Consider the following 22,649-nt stretch of genomic DNA (forward strand, 5'->3'; position numbering starts at 1 on the left):
GAGATTGGGAAAGTGGAGATAGGAAAATTTATAGCTCTTGTATTGACTTGCAGTTTGCAATTTATAGTCGATTTGGGGGATTTTATTAGTTTAATTGCCCTAAAACGAATGTACATTGTCTGTATTTCTTCAAAATTTCATTAAAACATTTGCTCATTTATTTATTAAACATAATTACAAATCACGGCGGAATATTAAATAGAAACTATCGGTTAGGATTTCCGATATAATTAAACTTGTAAGTTTTGAAAATATTCTAAGCGCCATCTATTGTTGAGTAGTCGAACAAAAAATAAAAAGACATTGTTAAAATATCCTGATCTCCAAACATGACTGTAACATTTAGTTGCGCCATCTAACGCCGAATAGTAAAACTATTTTAAATTATTAGTTTCTCTATCTGAAGATAGATGGCGCAATATCGTATTGTTTTATTTATATCAGTAATAATAGATGGCGCTGTAAATTATTTTTGGTTTCTCTTCTAAGCAAGAGATGGCGCGATAAGATAAGAGGCGGGTAATTTTAAATTTGGGTAGGTTACTCTCGCCAAGGATGAGTAACATGAAACAAGGTTAAAATAAAGAAAGGTCAACAGTAAAACTGAAATGAATTTGAAAATGTTGAAAGCGTTTATTTCTCAAAAGGGAAATATACTGAGTCCTTCCAGACCTCGGCCTTGATAGTCCTGTAACCCTTGTCGAAGCTCTTCAGCAAGCTCTTCTCCTTGGGTGTGAGTTCGAAGTCAAAGATGTTAATGTTTTGTTCTATACGCTCCTTGTTCACTGATTTCGGAATCGGTATCACACCCAACTCCACCTGGGTATTATGAAAGATGTGTTTAAGGTAGGTATCAGTATGATTTAGTTACGTAAGTATATAAAACAATCTCAAAATCAAGGCGGTCATATCATTGAATCAAAAACGGGTTCCCTTTGCTCAACATCTGTGATCATACTCTACTTGATTTTGTCTTGTTCGTGCAAATTTTAATTTGAGACAATTTATTTCTACGACCTACGCGTTTCATTAATATGTTGATAGCTAACTTTCTCGCCACAACCCGCTATCTAAGAAATATGACCATAGCACGATGGATAAGAAGACAATTTTTTTTTGTCAAAAAGCGTCTGAGGTCGATTCGGTATGGTGGCCCGGTTAAAAGGCGTGATAAACAGAAAGGCACAGATTCGAATCTCACCTCGGCCATTTACCAATTACTATTTTCAAAGTTATGTACATTAGTTTAAGTACTAACCGATGCTCTAACAAAATGAGGAAAAACATAATGAGGAAACCGGCACATTCAAGCAAGTGGATGTAACCATCACCGATCTTTTTCTGGTTAGGTTCCCCTGCAAAAGGTTACGGAGGTCATACCGAAGTTCCTTCGCGTAAAACACCTGACTGACCCAGTCCAGGATCCATGGTCAAAGGCATAATCCGAGCTCCTCTCCAGAATGCTGAGGATGCAACCGGAACTAAATCCATGAGGAGCAAGAATCCGCATTCCTCACCAGATACCGCAGCGCGATCTGGGGCACGGTCTTGTTGTACTTCTCAGCGATGGCCACCAGTTTGGGATCGTCAATCCTGGGCGGCGGAGAGCTGTCGCTGGCGCGGCTGGAGACCAGCTCGCCGAACGGGGAGTACCCGGTCACTGCGATCTCGTGCTGACGACAGAGCGCCAGGAGGTCTGGCTGCTGCAGGTGCAGATTCACCTGGAAGGATTTATTCATGAATAAAACCTACTCTTAAAATGTGGAAGAAGAATATGGTTTTGTCATGTGAGCAGGTGGAGTGAAAACAGGTCAACTAAGCAGATATACAAGGACAGTGTGAGTGGAATCGTTGGTATTTTTTTATTTTTTATTTATTTATTATTAAACTTAGATATTTTTACAATACATACATTCAACTGCTACAGTGTAACAAAAACCATAATATGTAGGTTTGAACGTACACTGGCACTCATCGTTGAACATCCATAAAATGTAGGTAGTTTTACAAATGCAATGCTACGCATCGCACTTAGCAAAATACAAGTGAAGAATGTCTGATAAGGGATGACCTGGACAAATGTAACTAAATTAATTTGTTACATTTGTCCAGGTCAAAGTTTGTAAGCTACTATATCAATGAGAAAGAGATGGAGTGAGTCCGAGTGGTGAGAAGAGTGGTCCTATCCTATCACCAGCACGGCAAATTATTAACGGAACGAAAATGCATAAAATTCTTCATTATACAGGCAGGAGACATTCTCCAGGCGTTAGTAACGGCTGTAGTGTTTTACTTCGCTACCACTCTCGGAAGCGCTCACCTCGACCTGCAGCATGGCGGGCGTGACCCGCGTGGTGCTGAGCAGCCGGTCCAGCTGGCGGGCGTTGAAGTTGGAGACGCCGATGGAGCGCGCCAGGCCGCGCTCCCGGGCCTCGATCATGCCTTTCCACGTGTCGATGTAGTCGCTCGAGTAGTACGTGCCGTTTTTCTTGATAGAAAATAAAGAATAAAATGATTAATAATAAATAAATAAATAAATTTCATTTATTTCAGACAACAGAATAGAATAGAATAGAATAGATTTATTTTCAAAATTGGATACAAGGTATCACTTATTGACGTCACATAACTTAAATCTAATTATAACTTATAACAAAGATCCATATACAATTTTCAATAAAATCAAATAGATAAAATTAAATCAATATTAAATTAAAAATCAAATCGCAATCAAAATTTAAAAATAAAAATCAATCTATACCTACTTAAATGAATTAATTAAGCTAATAAATAATATAAAAATACAAATAAAATAAGTTAAAATAATTAATGAAGCCGCCTTCAGGAGACTCGGTGCTCAGTTTGACCTGTATGATTAAGTATCTCGCGTTTCGCTGAAACGATTTTGATGCGGTTATCAGGATAGTGTTTGTTATACTTAGGAGATGGTTTTAGATTTTATTTAAAAGATTTCAATAAAGGAGGATATCTATTGGAGGCGGTTCTCTTATTTTACAAAAGTTACTATTATTTTATCAGAAAAAGTTAGCGGTAGTGTAATTTCCCGCGGGAATTTCGGGAAACCCTCTACTACTGCACTCCTAACCACACAGGGAACCCCAAATTTCAAACCAGCGGTTTGGAATGTGCGTTGACTGACTTTCAGTAACTGACCATAGTTTTATTTAAATAGAAACATGTACACGTCTTTGAGATTTACGGGATAGTCAGAACCAAGAGTCTCGAAGAGCCTGACATAGTAATTAATCTTTTTATGGTCTCGCTATGAGCACGCAAACTTAAGTAATGTCTATTCATTCTTGCCTCAAAAATACATAATTATGTATCGTATACAAAAATCTATATATATCGGAGAAAGCCAACAAGCCAAAAAGCTGAACGTGGCCATTCAGTCTTTTCAAGACAGTTGGCTCTGTCTACCCCGCAAGGGATATAGACGTGACCATATGTATGTATGTATCGGGGAAGAGAGACGCGGTGAGGGAACTCCAAATCACAGTCTCACAATCTCTTGTAATTGACTAGCTAATAATGTGAACGGTGAATAGAATAGAATAGATTTATTTTCAAAATTGGATACAAGGTATCACTTATTGACGTCACATAACTTAAATCTAATTATAACTACTACCTAACACTCACATATTGCGCGATGGGCCAGTGGACGAGGTACAGGTCCACGTAGTCCAGCTGCAGCCTGGCCAGGGACTCCTGCAGGGCCGGCACCACCTCCTCCTGGGCGTGACGATCATTCCACAGCTGGAAGAGGTTAAAACCTTTGTAGCGTGGCATACAAGGATTTTTACAATAATTTCTTGAAGTGAACAATGAGATGATGTGCCGTGTGGTTACCGGCACAAATAATAAATAGAAAAGGACCACTCCATCTCGTTTCCGTGGATGTCGTAAAAGGCGACTAAAGGACAGGCTTATTAACTTGAGATTCTTCTTTTATGCGATGGTCTTACAACCTGTCACTATTTAAATCTCAATTATATCATTGAACCTTACAACCGAAACTAGCCTTTCAGTCTTTCCAAGACTGTTCCCTATCTACCCCACAAGGAATATTAGAGGTTTTTATGTTATTTGATCGTAAACTATTCAAAGAAAAGATCGTAAGGAAATCTGCACATTCAGGAAGTGTAACTTATAACCAATGCAACGGTTATGTTCCCTTGCAAAATTTGCAAAGGTCAGACGGACGTCGCTTCGGGTAAAATCCTTGTGTTTTAGGACTTTATATTCCTACACGTTCAACAGACCTTCGTGACGATGAACAGGTCTTCTCTCTTCACCGCTCCTGACTTCAGCTTGGCATTTACTGCTTTTCCGACCTGGAGACAACATTAACATATAGAAAAAGTATAGAACTATAGGAATTATGTAACATTAGTTCGTAAAATACGTTCAAGGATGTATTTCTTGCCGAAATATATGTATGTAGGTTCCAGTAATTATTTATTGGGCATTTCAAAACACCACCTTGAGCTCATGTTCATGTGTTCAATGGTGGTTTGTTTGTTTGTAATATCTTTATTGCATAGAAATTTAAGAATGTGTGAAAAAATATAATTTTCTCATACATACATACATATGATCATGTCTATATCCCTTGCGGGGTAGACAGAGCCAACAGTCTTGAAAAGACCGAATGGCCACGTTCAGCTATTTGGCTTAATGATAGAATTGAGATTCAAATAATGACAGGTTGCTAGCCCATCGCCTAAAAGAGGAATCCCAAGTTTATAAGCCTATTCCTTAGTCGCCTTTTACGACATCCATGGGAAAGAGATGGAGTGGTCCTATTATTTTTTGTAATGGTGCCGGGAACCAAACGGCATTAATAATATATATACTATAATTTTCTCATGTGGTTGTTTTGAAACATCCAATAAATAGTGTAAAATTTAGTACAGCTTACAATTGATAATCTAATATCATTGTTCTACCCATAACTACAAACATACATACTACATATGTAATCACGTCTTTATCATTGACGAAATAGACAGAACCAACAGTCTTGAAAAGCCAAGCTTATTGACGGAATTGAGATTCAAATAGTTATAGGTTGCTAGCACATCGTCAGAATAATCCCAAGTTTATAAGCCTTTCCCTGAATTGTCTTTTTTTATAATCTGCACGGAAAACTATATCAACTAGCTGTTCGTATATAAGTTCGTAAAGATAGGTAGATATAAAAAAGCCAGTCTTTCCGGAATCTAGACACCATCAAAATATTTTGCCCTAAGAAGATTTAGAAAAACGCCACTGAAATTTTCAAGTGTGTCGTGTGGTTCCCGACTCTAAAGAATATCTAGGACCACTCCGTGCATCGATCCGCGGACAAAAGCCGGGTCTTGCCACTAGTAGAGATGAATGTAAAACCTAGACATTAAGGTCAATATTAACAAGTTATTATCTGAATTCTTGATGCAATATGTGATCGTGCGAGCAACCTCGTACACTTCAATGATTCGACTTCAATCATATATGGTAGATAATGTTTATACATACATACATACATACGTATAGTCACGTCTATATCCATTGCGGGGTAGACAGAGCTGACAGTCTAGAAAATTCTGATAGGCCACGTTCAGTATTTTGGCTTGATGATGGAATTGAGATTCAAATAATGACAGATTGCTAGCCTATCGCCTAAAAGATGAATCTTAAAGTTTCTACCCTTCTGTTACTAGCCATTCCCTTAGTCACCTTTAACGACATCCATGGAGAAGACAAAGTTCTCTGTCAGACTCAATGAGTCAACCATTGGTTCTAACACAGAACTCTGTAACTTTGGTAGATAATGCTTCTAGCATTAAGTCCGCCAATTGTGCTTTACATTTGTATTTAGCGCAATGAAGTTATAAATAAAGTATATTTTTTAAGAGTCGGGAACCACACGGCGCATTACAAGTCTGTGTACCTTACAGCCATGACATGACGTAATCATAAAAAGGAGTGTAGACCTGTGTCTCAGTGTCGTAGATGCTGGCGGTGTCGATGTGCCGGTAGCCCGCGTCGATGGCCCAGCTCACCGCTTTCTCCACAGAGTCGTCCACCACTGGCACGCGGCCCTGAAGAATTATAAATATAGGTAATATAAATAAACCATGTATATGGTATTAAACGCTCACGTTCATACATATGATCACGTCTATATCCCTTGCGGGGTAGACAGAGCCAACAGTCTTGAAAAGACTGATAGGCCACGTTCAGCTATTAGGCTTAATGATGGAATTGAGATTCAAATAGTGACAGCTTGCTAGCCTGCCGTCTAAAAGAAGAATCCCAAGTTTATTAGCCTATCCCTTAGTCGCTTTTTACGACATCCATGGGAAAGAGGTGGAGTGGTCCTATTCTTTTTTTTATATTGGTGCAGGGAACCACACGGCACGGCATGTACATAAAATGTATAATTCTTCTACACATGCGCTTTGGAAGCGGTAGTAGTTATAATTAGATTTAAGTTATGTGACGTCAATAAGTGATACCTTGTATCCAATTTTGAAAATAAATCTATTCTATTCTATTCTATAAATAAATAAATATCAACCTTCTGCGTGAACCCCAGCCACGTACCGAGCCCGAGGCCGGGCGCCGCCCTGCCGTCGTTCAGCTTCAGGAGAGGCGCCACGCCGCCCTTGGAGCACTGAAACAGACAAACGACAGATATAAACTTACTTACTTCTGCCCGTGTATCAAATAACAAAATCCGTCCAGCAGATTTTGCGTGAAAGAGTAACAATCATACAATAACTTTCGCGTTTATAATATTAGAACTGTGATGAAAAAATGTAGTTACAGGTAGTACAAATGTAGGTACAAAAGTACCCGAAAGCCGAGCTTGCATGAAGAGAGTTATGAATGTGGATGAAGCGAAGGAAGTGTGCAGAGACCGTGGCGAGCGGAAAGAGGTAGTCTCTGCCTACCCCTCCGGAAAAGAGGCGTGATTTTATGTATGTATGTATATGATGAAAAAACGTTATACTCGTAACGTGTCATGTAGGTATCATTAATGTCGTAAATGGAAACGAAGGGAATAAATTAATTGCTAGATTCCCCACTGGTCCAGTTGACAAATAAATTGTGTTACGTGCGCTAGTTGCTACTACGTTTTTTTTCTCAAAACAATCAAGGGAAATACATAAACTCGGGGTTCTAATATTTTAGGCAAAATGTTTAATTCAATTCACACATCTTAATTCCATCATTTAACCATCGTGGTTCACTTCCAGCCTTTGCGACTTTATCTACCACGTAAAGACCTGAAATAATGGTTACTTGTACTTTTGGGAATCCGCCTTTCTTCATAATTTGGGGAGGATATACATACATAGATATAATCACGACTATATCCCTTGCGGGGAAGGCAGAGCCAACAGTCTTGAACAGACTGACAGACAACATTAATATGATTGTCTTTATGATAGAATGAAGATTCAAATAATGACAGGTTGCTAGCCTATCGCATAAAAGAAGAATCCCAAGTTTATAAGCATATCCCTTAGTCGCCTTTTACGACATCCATGGGAACGAGATGGAGTGGTCTTATTCTTTTTTTATTGGTGCCGGGAACCGTACGGCATTTGGGAAGGAACATGAATAAGATAAGGCTTGATAAAGATACAGCGAGTAATTTAATTCTTCTTATACCCCGGGTAGTGTCAGAAGGTATAACCTGGCAAAAGCACTCTCTGTACACCCTGGGTTTCCTCACAGCCGGGTAGGACTTCCACCTCTCCACCTCCCTGGGCCCCACCACCACAGTTTGTTCCAGGTGTTCCTCCCAGTCTGGGTTGGGGCGGATGATGGGCGTCTCCTTGTCAGGGTACGTGGGTCGCGGAAACATTGCTTGTTTGGTGGTGCTATTAACTTTTACGGGGTAGAATTGGCGGCCATTTTTATTTTTAGTGAGTATTGTTTATCCTACATTTTGTTATTTTACATTATAAGTAGTATGATGATAATGACAAAATTGAGACACTATCACATCTACTTTCCTATCACTGAAGTCTGTAACGTCAGCAGTTGAAAGATAGGTATTGTCATGTCATAAAGAAGATTTTAAAAAGTCCAAAGATTGGGTTTCAGAATATTTCTTTTATTTTAATGCCATTTTTTGAATAGTGTTTTTCATGTGTTTTTGTTTAATATTATTTGTATTGTGCAACCTCTTTTCTATTTTATTCAGAATGTGTCATAACAGGCCAGTTACAAAAAAAGAAAAGAGAAAATTTTTAAGTGTGCATTTGATTCCTTTTTACAATGTAATATCTAGTACAAAATCAAATTGTTAAAACATTATTGTATCAATAAGTTCAGCGGTTTATTATAGTGCATATTAACTTCATCCAAAACCAAAGTGCAGTTTAACTTCATCCCAAGAGCATCCCCAGTTTATTTCCATATCTAAGTTTTACTTTTTATAGAGTGCTTTACCGTCTTTAACAGTTTTGTTGGTGTCTCGTTTTGTCAGTGGAAAAGTAAAGATTAAGATTAAGATTTTGCAATCTCTTTATTTTATTTATTCCTACCACTATTTAGGGGCATCTCTGGAACAAGGAGAGCTGTGGGTCTACCGGGCAAAACCAATCCATAATAAGTCTACAATGATGTGAAAGTCATTTGCTCTATACTTATAAAGCTCCTTAGTTACCGTTGCTCACCTACCATATTTATAATGTCAACTTAATTGTCTATTTAAATATTTGCTGTTAAAACCGTTCCTTATTTTGCCTTTATTCTTGTATCATACAATCACCTTGATACCTAAAGTATTCACTTAATTTTAAAATGCCTTGATGCGATAGTAAGGCGTGCGACGCGACGTTTGAAGTCAGAATAATTTGATTTTGTGCTAAAACTGATAATGCCGCGGTCTATCTTACTATGTTCTTATTGTTTTTTAAAACTTATGACCTCCACAAGTCGGAAACTCAGGCGCGCGTGTAATACAAAAATTCCTAAATTTCTGCTTTTTACATACATACATACATATGATCAGGTCTTTATCCCTTACGGGGTAGACAGAGCCAACAGACTGATAGGCCACGTTCAGCTGTTTGGCTTAATGATAGAATTGAGATTCAAATAGTGACGGGTTGCTAGCCCATCGCCTAAAAGAAGAATCCCAAGTTTATAAGCCTATCCCTTAGTCGCCTTTTACGACATCCATGGGAACGAGATGGAGTGGTCCTATTCTTTTTTGTATTGGTGCCGGGAACCACACGGCACTGCTTTTTACAAGTATTATTAACTTCATTACATGAACTATGCAGTTCTAAAGGTCCTTTCAGTACACCAGCCTCTCCTCACAATGTATAAATTAATATATATTCACATACTTACGAGACATATTACACAGATTAAGTTAGCCTCGGAGTGAGTTCGATACTTGTTTTACGACATAATAAGAGTAACCCAACGATACTATATTTTATAATAAATACTTATATTCACAACCAAAACCCTGGCCAATCGAAGAAAGTTCAGTTTCAAGAAAGACCGGGATTCGAACCTGGGACTTGCGGTGTCACTAGCAAGCGCACCACTGCGCCACAGAGGCCGTCAAAGTGCCGTGTATGATCAGATATCACTTCCTCAACTTTGTGTATCGTCTCAGTACGGACGGCCACTGTGGCGCAGCGGTAGTACGCTTGTCTGTGACACCGGAGGTCCCGGGTTCGAATCCCGGTCAGGGCATGATGAGAAAAGAACTTTTTCTGATTGGCCTGGGTCTTGGATGATTATCTATATAAGTATTTATTATACAATATAGTATCGTTGAGTTAGTATCTCGTAACACAAGCCTCGAACTTCGAGGCTAACTCAATCAGTGTAATTTGTCCCGTATATACATATTTATTTATATATTTATTCAGTAAGGTTGATACAGGCGATTACAAAAGCTTGAGCGGCTATGGTTTTGATTTGTTTGAACAAAGGGTGATATTACACTGCAGCCGAATGTACCTATCAATTGCCGCGTACCTATACATAACTGGTATATGAGGTACGTCACTGGTATATGTATTATGGTTTCTTTTATACTTCTTCTTTCGTTCACAATCTCATTTTTTTAAAACACTTCAAACATCGCCAGTATTTTTTTTTTATAATACCTACACCAATTTTGTGAGCGGAGAAAACGTTTTAAAATATTATTTTTTTTAAGAAAACTGCCACTTACACTGCAAACGCCGACTGCGGCGAATAAAAACAATAATTTCGCAAACATCTTGTGCGCACAGACCGACGTACTACCGCAAACTGAACTATGAAGTTTTATTATTGTGTTGTGATGTGTTAACTCAAGGTTATAAGCTGAGAGATTGTTGATTGTGGTAAAGTTAGTTATAAGTTACTTATTCAAGGCAGGTTCATCTTCTCGTTGCTTTAAAATTATAAGAAGTCTTGTGTATTCCTCAATCCAATTTATTGAAGGTTATATAGGGTAATAGTGCCGTGTGGTTCACGGCGCGAATAGAAAATATAAGACCACTCCATCTCATGGATGTAGTAAGAGGCGATTAGGGATAGGGTTTTAAACTTGGCATTCTTCGTTTAGGCAATGGGCAAGCAACCTGCCGCTACTTATTTGAATCTTAATTCTATCATTAAGCTAGACAGCCGAATGGGGCCTATCAGTCTTTTCAAAATTGTTGGCTCTGTCTACCCCGCGAGGGATATAGACGTGACTGCATGTATGTATGTATAGGGTAATCGACATTCTCCTGGCGTTAGTACTAAGTAGGACAGGAAGCGTTTTCTCCCCTGTGGAGAGGAGCCCGGGGTCAAATTGGGCCTGACCTCGGTTACATTTAAACCTTATGGGTAAACGATATTGACCTGCGTTACGTTGACCTGACTCTGTGCGAAATTTCATCAAAATCGGTTCAGAAATTTTTGAGTTTTTTCATTAAAAATCATTACTTTTTATTACTTAGGCACATTTAGATACTTTATTATTGGATGTGATAGAATAGGAACAAGGCATATGTATCTATCATGCGCTTGACAAATGACAATAACCAATTTAAAAAAAAAAACAGTTCAAAGATAACCCGCGAGAGATATTCACCTGTTATAGATAAAAATATAAATAAACATCGAACTTGGTTCGTGAAGTGAATAAAACTTGTAGTCCAGTACAAGAGCAAGAAAATCGAAAATCACTTATCATAACAAGTGAGGAATTAAAAGAAATACATACATATATAATCACGTCTATATCCCTTGCTGGGTAGACAGAGCCAACAGACTTGAAAAGACAGATATGCCACATTTAGCTGTTTGGCTTAACGATAAAATTGAGATTCAGATAGTGTTAAATACCCATCGCCTAAAAGAAGAATCCTAAGTTTATAAGCCTATCCCTTAATCGCCTTTAACGACATCCATGGGAACGAGTTAACACGCCAACTACCGTCACAATACCCACTAACAGAGTCTCTATTCTGCACTATGAGAAAGTTTAAAATCAATGTGTTAATGTCACAAAAATTTAGGTGGAATATGTTTCGTCGTCCATTTACCGCTTCTTTAATCAATATACATATTTCAAACTAGAGGCCGCCCGCGTCTTCGTCCGCATGGAAACCTTATCAATCCCGCGGGAACTCCGGGATAAAAAGTAGCCTATATGTTATTCTGTGTCTTCAGCTACCTACATATCAAATTTCATCGTAATCCGTTAAGTAGTTTTTGCATGAAAGAGTAACAAAACCACTACTGACACACTCACAAACTTTCGCATTTATAATATTAATATGATAGGATTCTATAGCTTTGCGCTTAGCTATAGCGTATCTTTAAGTGAGAGCGCGCATTACCCAACAAGTTTAACCTGTCACGCTGCTCTTACGCCGCTCTATACCCGGTCATCGCTATCAGTGGTCACGCCGTGGTCAGTGGTCAGTAGCCTATTACACAATGAAGGGAATACTCGTGTTTGTATCATTTGCTATATTAAGCGTGAGTATTTTTTTGTTTTTTTATTTTAGACTATTTATTCGGTTTTATGTTTTTCGAGAAATGTGGTGTGACAGTACGTATTTTTTTTTATTTTTTATGAATGGTAATTGCATAGGTAATTAGGAATAATATAAGCTCATTAAAAAACAATTACAACATTAGTGAAATAACATAATTAATTTAAGGAGAAACAACACGCGAATATATTACCTGTATAATATGTAATGTAGCCATTACGCTGAACGAAGCTGACGAACGTGGTCTTTCAGTCTTTTCAAGACTGTCGGCCCTGTCTACCCCGCAAGGGTTATAGATATGACTGATACATATATCGCTCATTTGGTAGAACATTGACGGAATTGCATTTTATTAAATTTTACAGGAAAGCAAGTTTAAAGTTTGTGGAGCCATATCACCTTGATTATACAAGTTTAGTCAAGTATTTTATTCTTAAACTGTAGTTAGGTTCATATACTTATATATTCCGTATTTTTTTCGTCAAAAAAACATAATTTTAGGGTCTATATAGTCAACTATAACATAAGATACCTACAATTCCGTCATTGTATCCCTAAGGCTTAGTAAATTCTGCAGCGTGGCCATGAATATTGTTATGCATTTATGACAAAATAAAACAACGCTTTATCAAAATCTTGAAGAAAACTTATTTATTTAAGAAGAAAACACTAATCAGTCTTTTTGTAGTAGGTAGTTTAAACTTGAGCTTTTACTTACTTACTAATTAAACTTTGAGAATCATTAAATCTTATGTACTTACTAAACAATAAGAAATGGTAGTTAAATCACAGCTCAGTAGCTTATTATAACTTGTAATGTTAAACATTTTTATCACTTTTATAATACCTACTAGGTAACTTATGCATTGAAAATACTCTCATAAAAAGAAGAATAGTATCCAGGTATAATATTTTTTTGAATCAATTCTCGTAAATCTTTTTTTTTTTTTATAGCAATAGGTATCTTACTACGGTAAGCGGGTTTTAAACTTATATTTTGAATTTCTTTTGTTGGACCCTTGGATCTCGCTCTCACAATTTTTGTTTCCACTTCTATCCAGTCTTCATCATATCCATTTTTGTATTTGTAAATTTCGCCATCCTTTTGAAATTGAATTAATTTTATATCATTCGTTTTAATTGTATTTCCTTGAATGTCTTTTGTAGTATTCAGTCCAATTTCTTCAGTCAAGTTTTTAAGATCGTAGAAATCATCGTAATTCATTTCTTTCACTTTAAACGGATTTCCTATTTTCTTTGCAGACCTAATAATCTGAAGGTATTGTTCGGGAACATAGATTGGTCCAGACTTCTTTGCCCTTTTAATAGCCTTTTCGATGATTGAGTGAGCAGTATCTCCCTCATTTTGGGTATGTCCTCGAATTAAGAATTTATGAGTAATTGTGATAATTCGTAAACTCTTGACAGCATATAAATACATCGAAAAAATGAATCTGGAAAAGTAAAAGTGAAATTCAGTTTACAATTAGGTATTTAATTGTTGAATCTCTGAATAGGTAGTAATAAATAATACAAATAGTAGAAAGTATTTAACCAACCTGTTTTTTTGTTGTCCTCCACAATTGTCAGTATAAAATACAACGTCAGAATTAGGATAATTTTCGGATATATTTTGTAAGAATTTGTACACGCAGGATCCAATCTCAGTTGATCATAATATTTCTTTCTCAGTTACATAGATAGTAATGTTTTTCAATTAAAATAACTCATTAGGTACTTACGTAATTCGATTAAAATATTTTTTGGAGCAATAACGACTTTACTGCCAAAAATTATAAAATTTCGTCTTTATTTCCGCCAAACACACACAAAATTTGGGACAACATCGACGTACTTACATCAATACCGTCATTGTTGACCCAGAGGAAAGAAAAAAAGATGTCATAATTACCTTTCCGTCGATGTAGCACCAAAACACGTCATCACTTCACGGAGCCCCCCGCGCAACTGGCCGTTACGGCGATGTTGCCGCGAAATCTTTACGAAAGTTCACTAAAGAACATTGACGATCACGCCATCTCGCGAAAAATAGTCGGAAACTGATTTCTGTCTTTGTTTCTCCAAACGTATTTACCACTTACGAGCCGTTTGGCATACTTAACTCAATTTTGAAAAAAAGTGCAATTCCGTCAATGTTCCACCAAATGAGCGATATATATTAGCATGTAAATACTTCAAACTACTAAAAATAGATTAAATCAAATTAAAACTAAAACTGCTTATTAAAAAGAAAGAAAAAAGATGATTACAAACTAAAATTTAATTTACAAATTGTAATGCATGTAAATACTATTGATTCCGTGGTGTTTTTGGTCTATTACAGCATGCAACTGTTATCGTGCCGAAGATAAAGCTATTAGACGGTAGAAATGTTCCGGCGTTCGCGCTTGGGACGTGGTTGGGGAATAACACTAAGGTATGTTAACAGTTGACTATTTTTCAATGACCGTCCATTTTTAACCGCCTTCAAAAAAAAGGTGGTTCTCTTGCAGTTGTATGTATGTGTATACCCTTCGGAAAAGGTTTTAGAAATTTTACCAATTACCTAAGGGCTAAATAAAATTGGGATTCTTCTTTTAGGCGATGGGCTAGCAACCTGTCACTATTTTTATCTCAATTCTTTCGTTGAGCTTAACAGCTGAACGTGACCTGTCAGTCTTTCAAAACTGCTGGTTCTGTCTACCCCGCAAGGGATATAGAGGTGATTATATGAAATAATAATGAACTAAACTTATTCCTAGAGTTTGCATCTGTAGAAATTTCTAGAAAATAATCGGGAAGTCACGTTAATGACAAAAGACTATCTACTTATTTAAAAGACTCCACAAAAATGTACTTACTAGGTACTTTTGTTTTACTTTACGAAAAAACGGCAAAATTCCTGATAAATTTGGACACATAAATATACAACACCTTTAGAAATTACACGTTACTATTTGTTATAATAACTCTCATCGGAGCCAACCCATGCTTGAAAAATTAGAATCAATTGTTTCTTTTTATTTCAACATGGCCGCGTGGAGCCGTCTTCTCATGAGGTGGAGGATGCTGTCACCTGGGCCATCGAGGCTGGGTACAGACACATCGACACTGCCTTCGCGTACAAGGTGGAGGACCAGGTCGGCAGGGCTGTGGCTAAGAAGATAGGAGAAGGAGTAAGGAGAGAAGACTTGTTTATTACTACGAAGGTAACACTTTGGTGGACATTTTTCTATTTTTTAAGTATTATAAATTTAATAATGCCATGTTCCCGGCACTCCATCACTTTCCCATATCAAAAAAGGCGACTAAGGGATAGGGTCTTGGGATTATTTTTTAGGCGATGAGCTAGCAACATGCCTCTATTTGAATCTCAATCCTATCACTAAGCCAAACAGCTAAATGTGGCTCTGTCTACCCCGCAAGAGATATAGACGTGACTATATGTACTCGTAAGTATGTATAAATTTATTTAAAACTTTCCAGCGCCAATTGTAAATGAAGTTCTCTGAACTATTGAAGCTCTAAAAGGCTTTTATTTATTTATTATTTTACTAATAACCTGTCAAACACCATCTCTAAATATAAATTACAGGTTATCCAAGCACCCCCTTTAAAATTCTGGTGACTATTTATCTATGTGTATCGCGTAGTGGATAGGTAATCCCTCAAGTTCTTTCAAATCTTCTCTTCGCCAGCTTTGGAACTCCTTCCACGCCAGAGACCAGGTGGCGCCAGCGTTGAGGGAGTCCTTGAAGAAGCTGAACTTGACCTACGTAGACCTGTACCTCATACACTGGCCGGTCGGACAATTTGTGAGTACCTCCTGCAATATAAGTTATTTTTCATGGACAGAAACGTCGTTCTAGAGATCGTTCGAGGCGAATAAAGGTCAAAACCTCTTATAAAAATTGTATCGCATAGGCAGCTAACTGCAGCCACAAATGTAAATACACGAAGCGCGTACTTACGCATAGCTTAACATTGCAATTGGGAATAGGTACGCATTGACGTGATAGAAAAATAACTAAAATTAACATTATTCCAGACCTCATCTTAGATAGGTACTTTTTCTGAAAGAAAAAAATTGCCTTCTTTGACCGCGGATGTACAACATTTTATCGAAATCGATGGGTATAGCCGTGACAGTCAGACAGACTTTCACATGAACTTATGAGAATATAGATTTTCAAGAGTAGTAACTGTACCATAAAAGACTCAACTAAGTTTTACACGTATTTTCAGAACAACTTGACCTACGACTACACAGATTACGTAGACACCTGGAAGGGGATGGTAGAGGCCAAACAGCTGGGGCTGGCGCGGTCCATCGGCGTCTCCAACTTCAACCAGAGCCAGATCGACAGGCTGGTGCAGAGTGGGTTAGAGACTCCTGCTGTTTTGCAGGTGGAGGTAAATATCTAGGCAAAAATCTGAAAAAAGGCGGAATGGTAATGTACGCGACAACTTAAAATAATATATTAATTCTCAAACAGTACAGGTCGCGCCATCTTTTAAACCGTGACATACAACTATTTAGCGCGCAAATATAGGAAAAAGCATAGCAGACAGTAATGCCATCTAGTCAATAGTGCCAAAATTACGACGTATCGTCAATGTCCATTATATTGACGTATATTGACATTACATTGACGTATCGCCAATAGTAATAAGTGATGTCGCTACTCGCTCCGAGATGTCTCCCTACGGTTTCTAGAACCATCAATACAGTTCGAAAATGCCAGATGGCTCTAGAATGCGAATACTAGAAAAAGAGGGACTATTCTGGAACAGGTTGATTCCGTATATATAGACGAGATGTTTGCTCCGAGAGTTAGTTGTGCCTTGAATTCGACATCGAACAGCCCGAGGAAAATAATAGTGCGAGCTAAATAGTGAATAATAGACAGTGCATTTAATACAGTAAATAGTGATAGTGAATAAATAGACAGTGCATAAAATATAGTTTACAGTTATAGATACAGAGTTAGTTGTGCCTTGAATACGACATCGAACAGTACAAGAAAATAATAGTGCGAGCTTAATAGTGAATAATAGACAGTGCATTTAATACAGTAAATAGTGATAGTGAATAAATAGACAGTGCATAAAATATATACAGTTATAGATACAGAGTAAGTTCTGACTTGAATTCGACATCGAATAGTACGGGCAAATTACAGTTACAGAACAGTTTTAAGTGTCGGGAATATTTAAACAATTTTATATTATATATAGTGATATAGACTAGATTGATTTATAGACAGTTATCATAGACAATAAAAGACAGTAAAGTGGTGACTGGTGTTTTAATCCTTCGAACCTATAGTTCGTGCATATGGGATACTAAGGCGCGTCTTCAGACAAACCCGTGTCCCGCACATCGTGGTCCTTCGAGCCGGATCGAAGGGTTTTTAGCATGCCAGTTACAAGATCGCAGTCCGGAGCGGCCCGCCGACAGGCCCCCGCTATCGACACACCGACAGTTTCCGCTGAAGTAAAACCAGAAGAAGTACAGTTGCCCATAGAAACTCCTACTGTACCACCGACGGCCATGACAGAGCCTACAGCAAAATCTAATAGAACTAGTAAAAAATCGAATAAATCACAGCGTCTTGCCCTCGCATGGAAGGAAGTAGCTCGCGCCAAGTATGAAATGGCACTCGCCGAATTCCGCGCAATAGAGGCGGCGGAAACCGACATCGAAGAAGAGTCCCAAATCGACGAAACCGAATCACGACATCGTGTAACACAGTGGCTGGAACAACAGGAAACAGAAATACAGGAGCCTCCCTCACCCCGTGACGCTTTATTACAGCCTACAGTTCAAGTCGTCACAACAGCAACAGTAAACGCGGGAACACCGGTCAACGTCCTACAGTCCACCACAACCCGTGACGCTCCTCCTCGTCCGTTTCATTTCGTATCGGGCGTTGCGGTACCTACAGCAGACGTGGTGGAACCAAATAGCATCCAGCAATTTTCTGCACCCCTTAATGTGCCATCAAACAACAAAATAGAAAATATGGAAGAAAGAAGACCAACTTCAACTACAACGGGCAATATCAACCTAACAGAATTAGCCGAGGCCATAGCACTAGCAGCACGCTCAGGGCGACCAACAACAGTACCGAAATATATAGGAGAGCTACCATATTTTAATGGCGCATATCAAGAGTGGCTAGCTTATAGTGCAGCATTTACAGAAACAGCTAGTTACTTCACAGATATAGAAAATACAGCACGCCTACGCAGATCACTTAAAGGAAAAGCTCGAGAAGCCGTCAATTGTTTATTGATAGCCAACGCAAAGCCCACAGATATATTAAAAACATTAGAAACCAGATTTGGCAGACCGGATTCCATCGCACTTTCAGAATTAGAACGTTTACGTAATCTTCAGCGTACTACAGATGCTCCAAAAGACGTATGCGAGTTTGCCAGTAAAGTACAGAATAGTGTGGCAACTCTACAGGTTTTAAAGCGAACATATTACTTACACAATCCAGAAATAGTGAAAGCACTAACAGAAAAGTTAACTCCAGTTCTTCGATATAGATGGTTTGATTTCGTCACAGATACAGAACAACTAGATGAACCAGACTTAGTGAAGTTTAACAGATTCATAAATAGAGAAGCTGAACAATGTGGAAAATTTGCACCACCAGAAGTGATCGAAAGCTCCCATGAAAATAAAGACAGAAATAACAGGAAACAGTCACACAGAACGTTCAGCATAGACAGCAACGAATCAAAGAAAAGCACAGTTCAACAGCGACAGCCTAATTGTTTGATATGCAAAAAGTATGGTCATATAAGTGCGGACTGCATCAACTTCAAACAGGCTAACAGTGATAATAGATGGAAATTAGCAAAGGAAAACAGTTTATGTTACAGATGTCTCCGTCATAAAACAGCATCGCATAAGTGTAAAGCGCACCTTTGTGGAATAGACAGTTGCCAACGCACACATCACCCTCTGCTCCATTTTGCAAAGAAGACAGAACAGAATAGAGAAGTTGCAGTGGCAAAACAGATAGAGAAAGAAATAGTTACATCGACAACAGTATCGAATCGGAATATACTCTTAAAGATATTGCCAGTAACAGTATCCGGACCTGAAGGTTACATCGACACCTTCGCGCTTCTTGACGACGGGTCAACAGTAACTTTGATAGATGAAGACACAGCTAATCGCATTGGTGCCCAAGGACCCGTCGAATCCTTACAGTTAGAAGCCATAGCCGGAACAAGAGTATGTAACAGCACCTCAAGACGTGTGACCATTAGTCTACAAGGACGTGGTAAACAGTATGATATACAGGCTCGCACTATCAAGCGACTACAGCTATCATCACAGTATATTTCCGAGGAAGCCATCCAAAATTGTGATCACCTGCGCGACATTCGCGAAAAGTTGTTATACAGACAAGGACAACCAACAGTTTTGATAGGCCAAGATAATTGGCACCTCTTGATTGCTAATAGCGTTCGACGAGGGAATTTGAATCAGCCAGTTGCCTCCCTCACCCCACTTGGATGGGTATTACATGGTTTAAATAATAGAGTTTCGGAACATCGAGTACACCATTATAGAACATGCAAAAAAGATAGAATAGACAATGCAATCAGAGGAAAAGAAACAGGAAAACCGAATCAAAAACGGCGAAGAAAAACAGTCATTAAACGAGAGTATAGGACAGCATCGACATATAAACAAAAGAAGATCGCGAAACCGAATATTTACGAACAGGCATATAGACAGAAGAAAATAGAGAACAAACAGAATAGAAAACATAGTGGTCAAATAGAAGAATACAGAGATGCTCACCGATTTTTGTGGAGTAAAAACCGGCGGGAGGACCCACCCATGGTATACAGAGTCAACACCGTCATACCTGAAGTCCGATACCGGCGGGAGGGCCCGCCAATAGAATACAGAATGAAGACAGTTACGCCTCCACTCCGATACCGGCGGGAGCATCATAGAAAAGGAAATTTCATTGACTGGCGATACAGTTATAATAGTTATAGAAGACCCATCGCGGTTCCGCACTACATAGACAAAAGGAACACAAATAGAAGCATTTCTCCGACGCGATGGCACAGTTATAGCAACAGAGATATAGATAAATGGCAGTATCCACAGAAGCTGAATACAGAGACTTATAATTCCGCATACAGAATTTACAGAAGAAATAGCAGTTGTCGCTCCCACGGAGTATTTGCGGCGACGAGTCCGCCGCCGCACGGCGGGAGTATGTACGCGACAACTTAAAATAATATATTAATTCTCAAACAGTACAGGTCGCGCCATCTTTTAAACCGTGACATACAACTATTTAGCGCGCAAATATAGGAAAAAGCATAGCAGACAGTAATGCCATCTAGTCAATAGTGCCAAAATTACGACGTATCGTCAATGTCCATTATATTGACGTATATTGACATTACATTGACGTATCGCCAATAGTAATAAGTGATGTCGCTACTCGCTCCGAGATGTCTCCCTACGGTTTCTAGAACCATCAATACAGTTCGAAAATGCCAGATGGCTCTAGAATGCGAATACTAGAAAAAGAGGGACTATTCTGGAACAGGTTGATTCCGTATATATAGACGAGATGTTTGCTCCGAGAGTTAGTTGTGCCTTGAATTCGACATCGAACAGCCCGAGGAAAATAATAGTGCGAGCTAAATAGTGAATAATAGACAGTGCATTTAATACAGTAAATAGTGATAGTGAATAAATAGACAGTGCATAAAATATAGTTTACAGTTATAGATACAGAGTTAGTTGTGCCTTGAATACGACATCGAACAGTACAAGAAAATAATAGTGCGAGCTTAATAGTGAATAATAGACAGTGCATTTAATACAGTAAATAGTGATAGTGAATAAATAGACAGTGCATAAAATATATACAGTTATAGATACAGAGTAAGTTCTGACTTGAATTCGACATCGAATAGTACGGGCAAATTACAGTTACAGAACAGTTTTAAGTGTCGGGAATATTTAAACAATTTTATATTATATATAGTGATATAGACTAGATTGATTTATAGACAGTTATCATAGACAATAAAAGACAGTAAAGTGGTGACTGGTGTTTTAATCCTTCGAACCTATAGTTCGTGCATATGGGATACTAAGGCGCGTCTTCAGACAAACCCGTGTCCCGCACAGGTAACTTATTCGGTTAGACCGCCGCTGTTCTTCGATCACCCAACGTCGATGACAGCCAATTCATAATTACGTACCAATTTCAGTACCTACCTACTATTCGCCTTTTGTCTATGCGCGCTCTATGCCCAAATAAACATCACTTTTTTGGCGGGAAGCCAAACGTCAGTTTATGCTATTATTATTCCTTTTTTTGTTTGTGAAATGGGATCCGAGTTCCTCCCCTGGAAAAAGAGTGGCTAGTGCTTCTTCTTCGCCATGGTAGTCCCAGCTTACATTGCACCTTTTGAGAATGTAGTGGACCTTGATTGGATAATTCAGGTTTTCATACAAAGCAACTCCTGTCTGACCTCAGCAACTAGAAGAACCTAACCCATATAAAAAGCTGCACTATATGCCTATACCTTTAATCGCCGTTAACGACGCCTTTTACAAAGTTTACCACACGTCACGGCACCAATAAAACAATATTAGGTAGGACTCCGACCTGTGACCTGTGACTCCAACCAATCACATCTTCGTTTCAGATAAACCTGAATCTTCAGCAGCCATCTCTCCTCTCGTACTGCCGAGAGAAGGGCATCGTCGTGATGGGTTACACTCCCTTTGGGTCCCTATTCCCAAGCAAGGCGAAGGAGGGCGCCCCCCCGCCCAGGGTCGATGAACCCGCACTGGTGGAGATAGCTAAAAAATACAATAAGACTGTACCTCAAATCGCATTAAGATATTTGGTACGTATTTTTGGTATTGCTCTATGGTAAAATGTAAAAGAGGACATTGACTGACAGACAAATCAACGCATATTAACCCTGTACAAAGTGATTCGTTACCGTCCGGCGTGTGAATGTTGTAGGGAGCGACTAATCGGTAAAAGTACAGTGAATCAAAAATACCTACACAAGTTTATTCCAAGGCGAGTTGGTAAAAAATTCTAATGAGTCATAAAGAATTCTTTCTATTGTTTGTATGGCCAACTAAACAGAAAAGAATTCATTTTTATTCATTCAAAAATGGACCGGCGGTTAAACCCATTACCTGTATCTGCTGCAAACATATTTTATTGCCTGAAAGAACTTATTTTATTCTTACGAAATTATTATCTACCTTCTTTCAGATGAAATTTTTTAAATATTTTCAGGTGGAACTAGGTGTGATTCCGATTCCCAAATCGCTGACCAAATCCCGGATTGAATCGAACCTGGATGTGTTTGACTTTTCCCTTAATCAGGAAGAGAAAGATCTTCTGAAAAGCTATGACAAAGGCTACAGGACTATACCACAGCTCAAATGGGTAGAACACCCATACTACCCTTTTGGAGACCAAATATAGGAATATAAAATTTATAAATGTGTTTTATTCTCGATCGAAACCCCACATATTGAATTTATAATTCTTAGCAAGTTAGACAACAATATGAAAGAACCGAGGTTTTCAATAA

At 38.4% G+C, this 22,649-nt stretch overlaps 2 protein-coding genes across 3 annotated transcripts; one reads left to right on the forward strand and one right to left on the reverse strand.

The window, feature by feature from the left end:
- Window positions 1-609: 609 nt before the first annotated feature.
- LOC106139783 (aldo-keto reductase AKR2E4-like) lies at window positions 610-10,293 on the reverse strand. Its single transcript, XM_060952773.1, has 8 exons — window positions 10,223-10,293; window positions 6,587-6,682; window positions 6,000-6,107; window positions 4,287-4,358; window positions 3,664-3,780; window positions 2,321-2,488; window positions 1,518-1,721; window positions 610-819 (listed from the first exon to the last, which is right to left on the reverse strand). Exons 1-8 carry the CDS (start codon window positions 10,268-10,270, stop codon window positions 634-636), a joined length of 999 nt encoding a protein of 332 aa, XP_060808756.1. The 5' UTR covers window positions 10,271-10,293; the 3' UTR covers window positions 610-633.
- A 1,597-nt stretch (window positions 10,294-11,890) lies between these two features.
- Window positions 11,891-22,548, forward strand: LOC106139781 (aldo-keto reductase AKR2E4-like). 2 transcript variants are annotated; one of them, XM_060952775.1, is made up of 7 exons: window positions 11,891-12,006; window positions 14,368-14,460; window positions 15,056-15,232; window positions 15,722-15,838; window positions 16,269-16,436; window positions 21,738-21,941; window positions 22,349-22,548. In XM_060952775.1, exons 1-7 carry the CDS (start codon window positions 11,965-11,967, stop codon window positions 22,538-22,540), a joined length of 993 nt encoding a protein of 330 aa, XP_060808758.1. In that variant the 5' UTR covers window positions 11,891-11,964; the 3' UTR covers window positions 22,541-22,548. The 2 variants fall into 2 exon arrangements, with proteins under 2 accessions (XP_060808758.1, XP_013196732.2); XM_013341278.2 differs by having other exon boundaries at window positions 15,068-15,232.
- The last annotated feature ends 101 nt before the right edge of the window (window positions 22,549-22,649 follow it).

The sequence above is a fragment of the Amyelois transitella genome, chromosome 29 (genome assembly GCF_032362555.1).
Source record: "Amyelois transitella isolate CPQ chromosome 29, ilAmyTran1.1, whole genome shotgun sequence".
Lineage (NCBI taxonomy): Eukaryota > Metazoa > Arthropoda > Insecta > Lepidoptera > Pyralidae > Amyelois > Amyelois transitella.

Bases quoted from the DNA above. Each gene is read 5' to 3' on its own strand.
- LOC106139783 (XM_060952773.1), bottom strand. From the start codon at position 10,270: ATGTTTGCGAAATTATTGTTTTTATTCGCCGCAGTCGGCGTTTGCAGT. The intron at 4,359-5,999 runs GTCTACACTCCT...TGTTGTCTCCAG, and splicing joins TCTACGACACTGAGACACAG to GTCGGAAAAGCAGTAAATGC. The intron at 1,722-2,320 runs GTGAGCGCTTCC...AAATCCTTCCAG, and splicing joins CCGCCATGCTGCAGGTCGAG to GTGAATCTGCACCTGCAGCA.
- LOC106139781 (XM_060952775.1), top strand. From the start codon at position 11,965: ATGAAGGGAATACTCGTGTTTGTATCATTTGCTATATTAAGC. The intron at 14,461-15,055 runs GTATGTTAACAG...TTATTTCAACAT, and splicing joins GGTTGGGGAATAACACTAAG to GGCCGCGTGGAGCCGTCTTC. The intron at 21,942-22,348 runs GTACGTATTTTT...AAATATTTTCAG, and splicing joins AAATCGCATTAAGATATTTG to GTGGAACTAGGTGTGATTCC.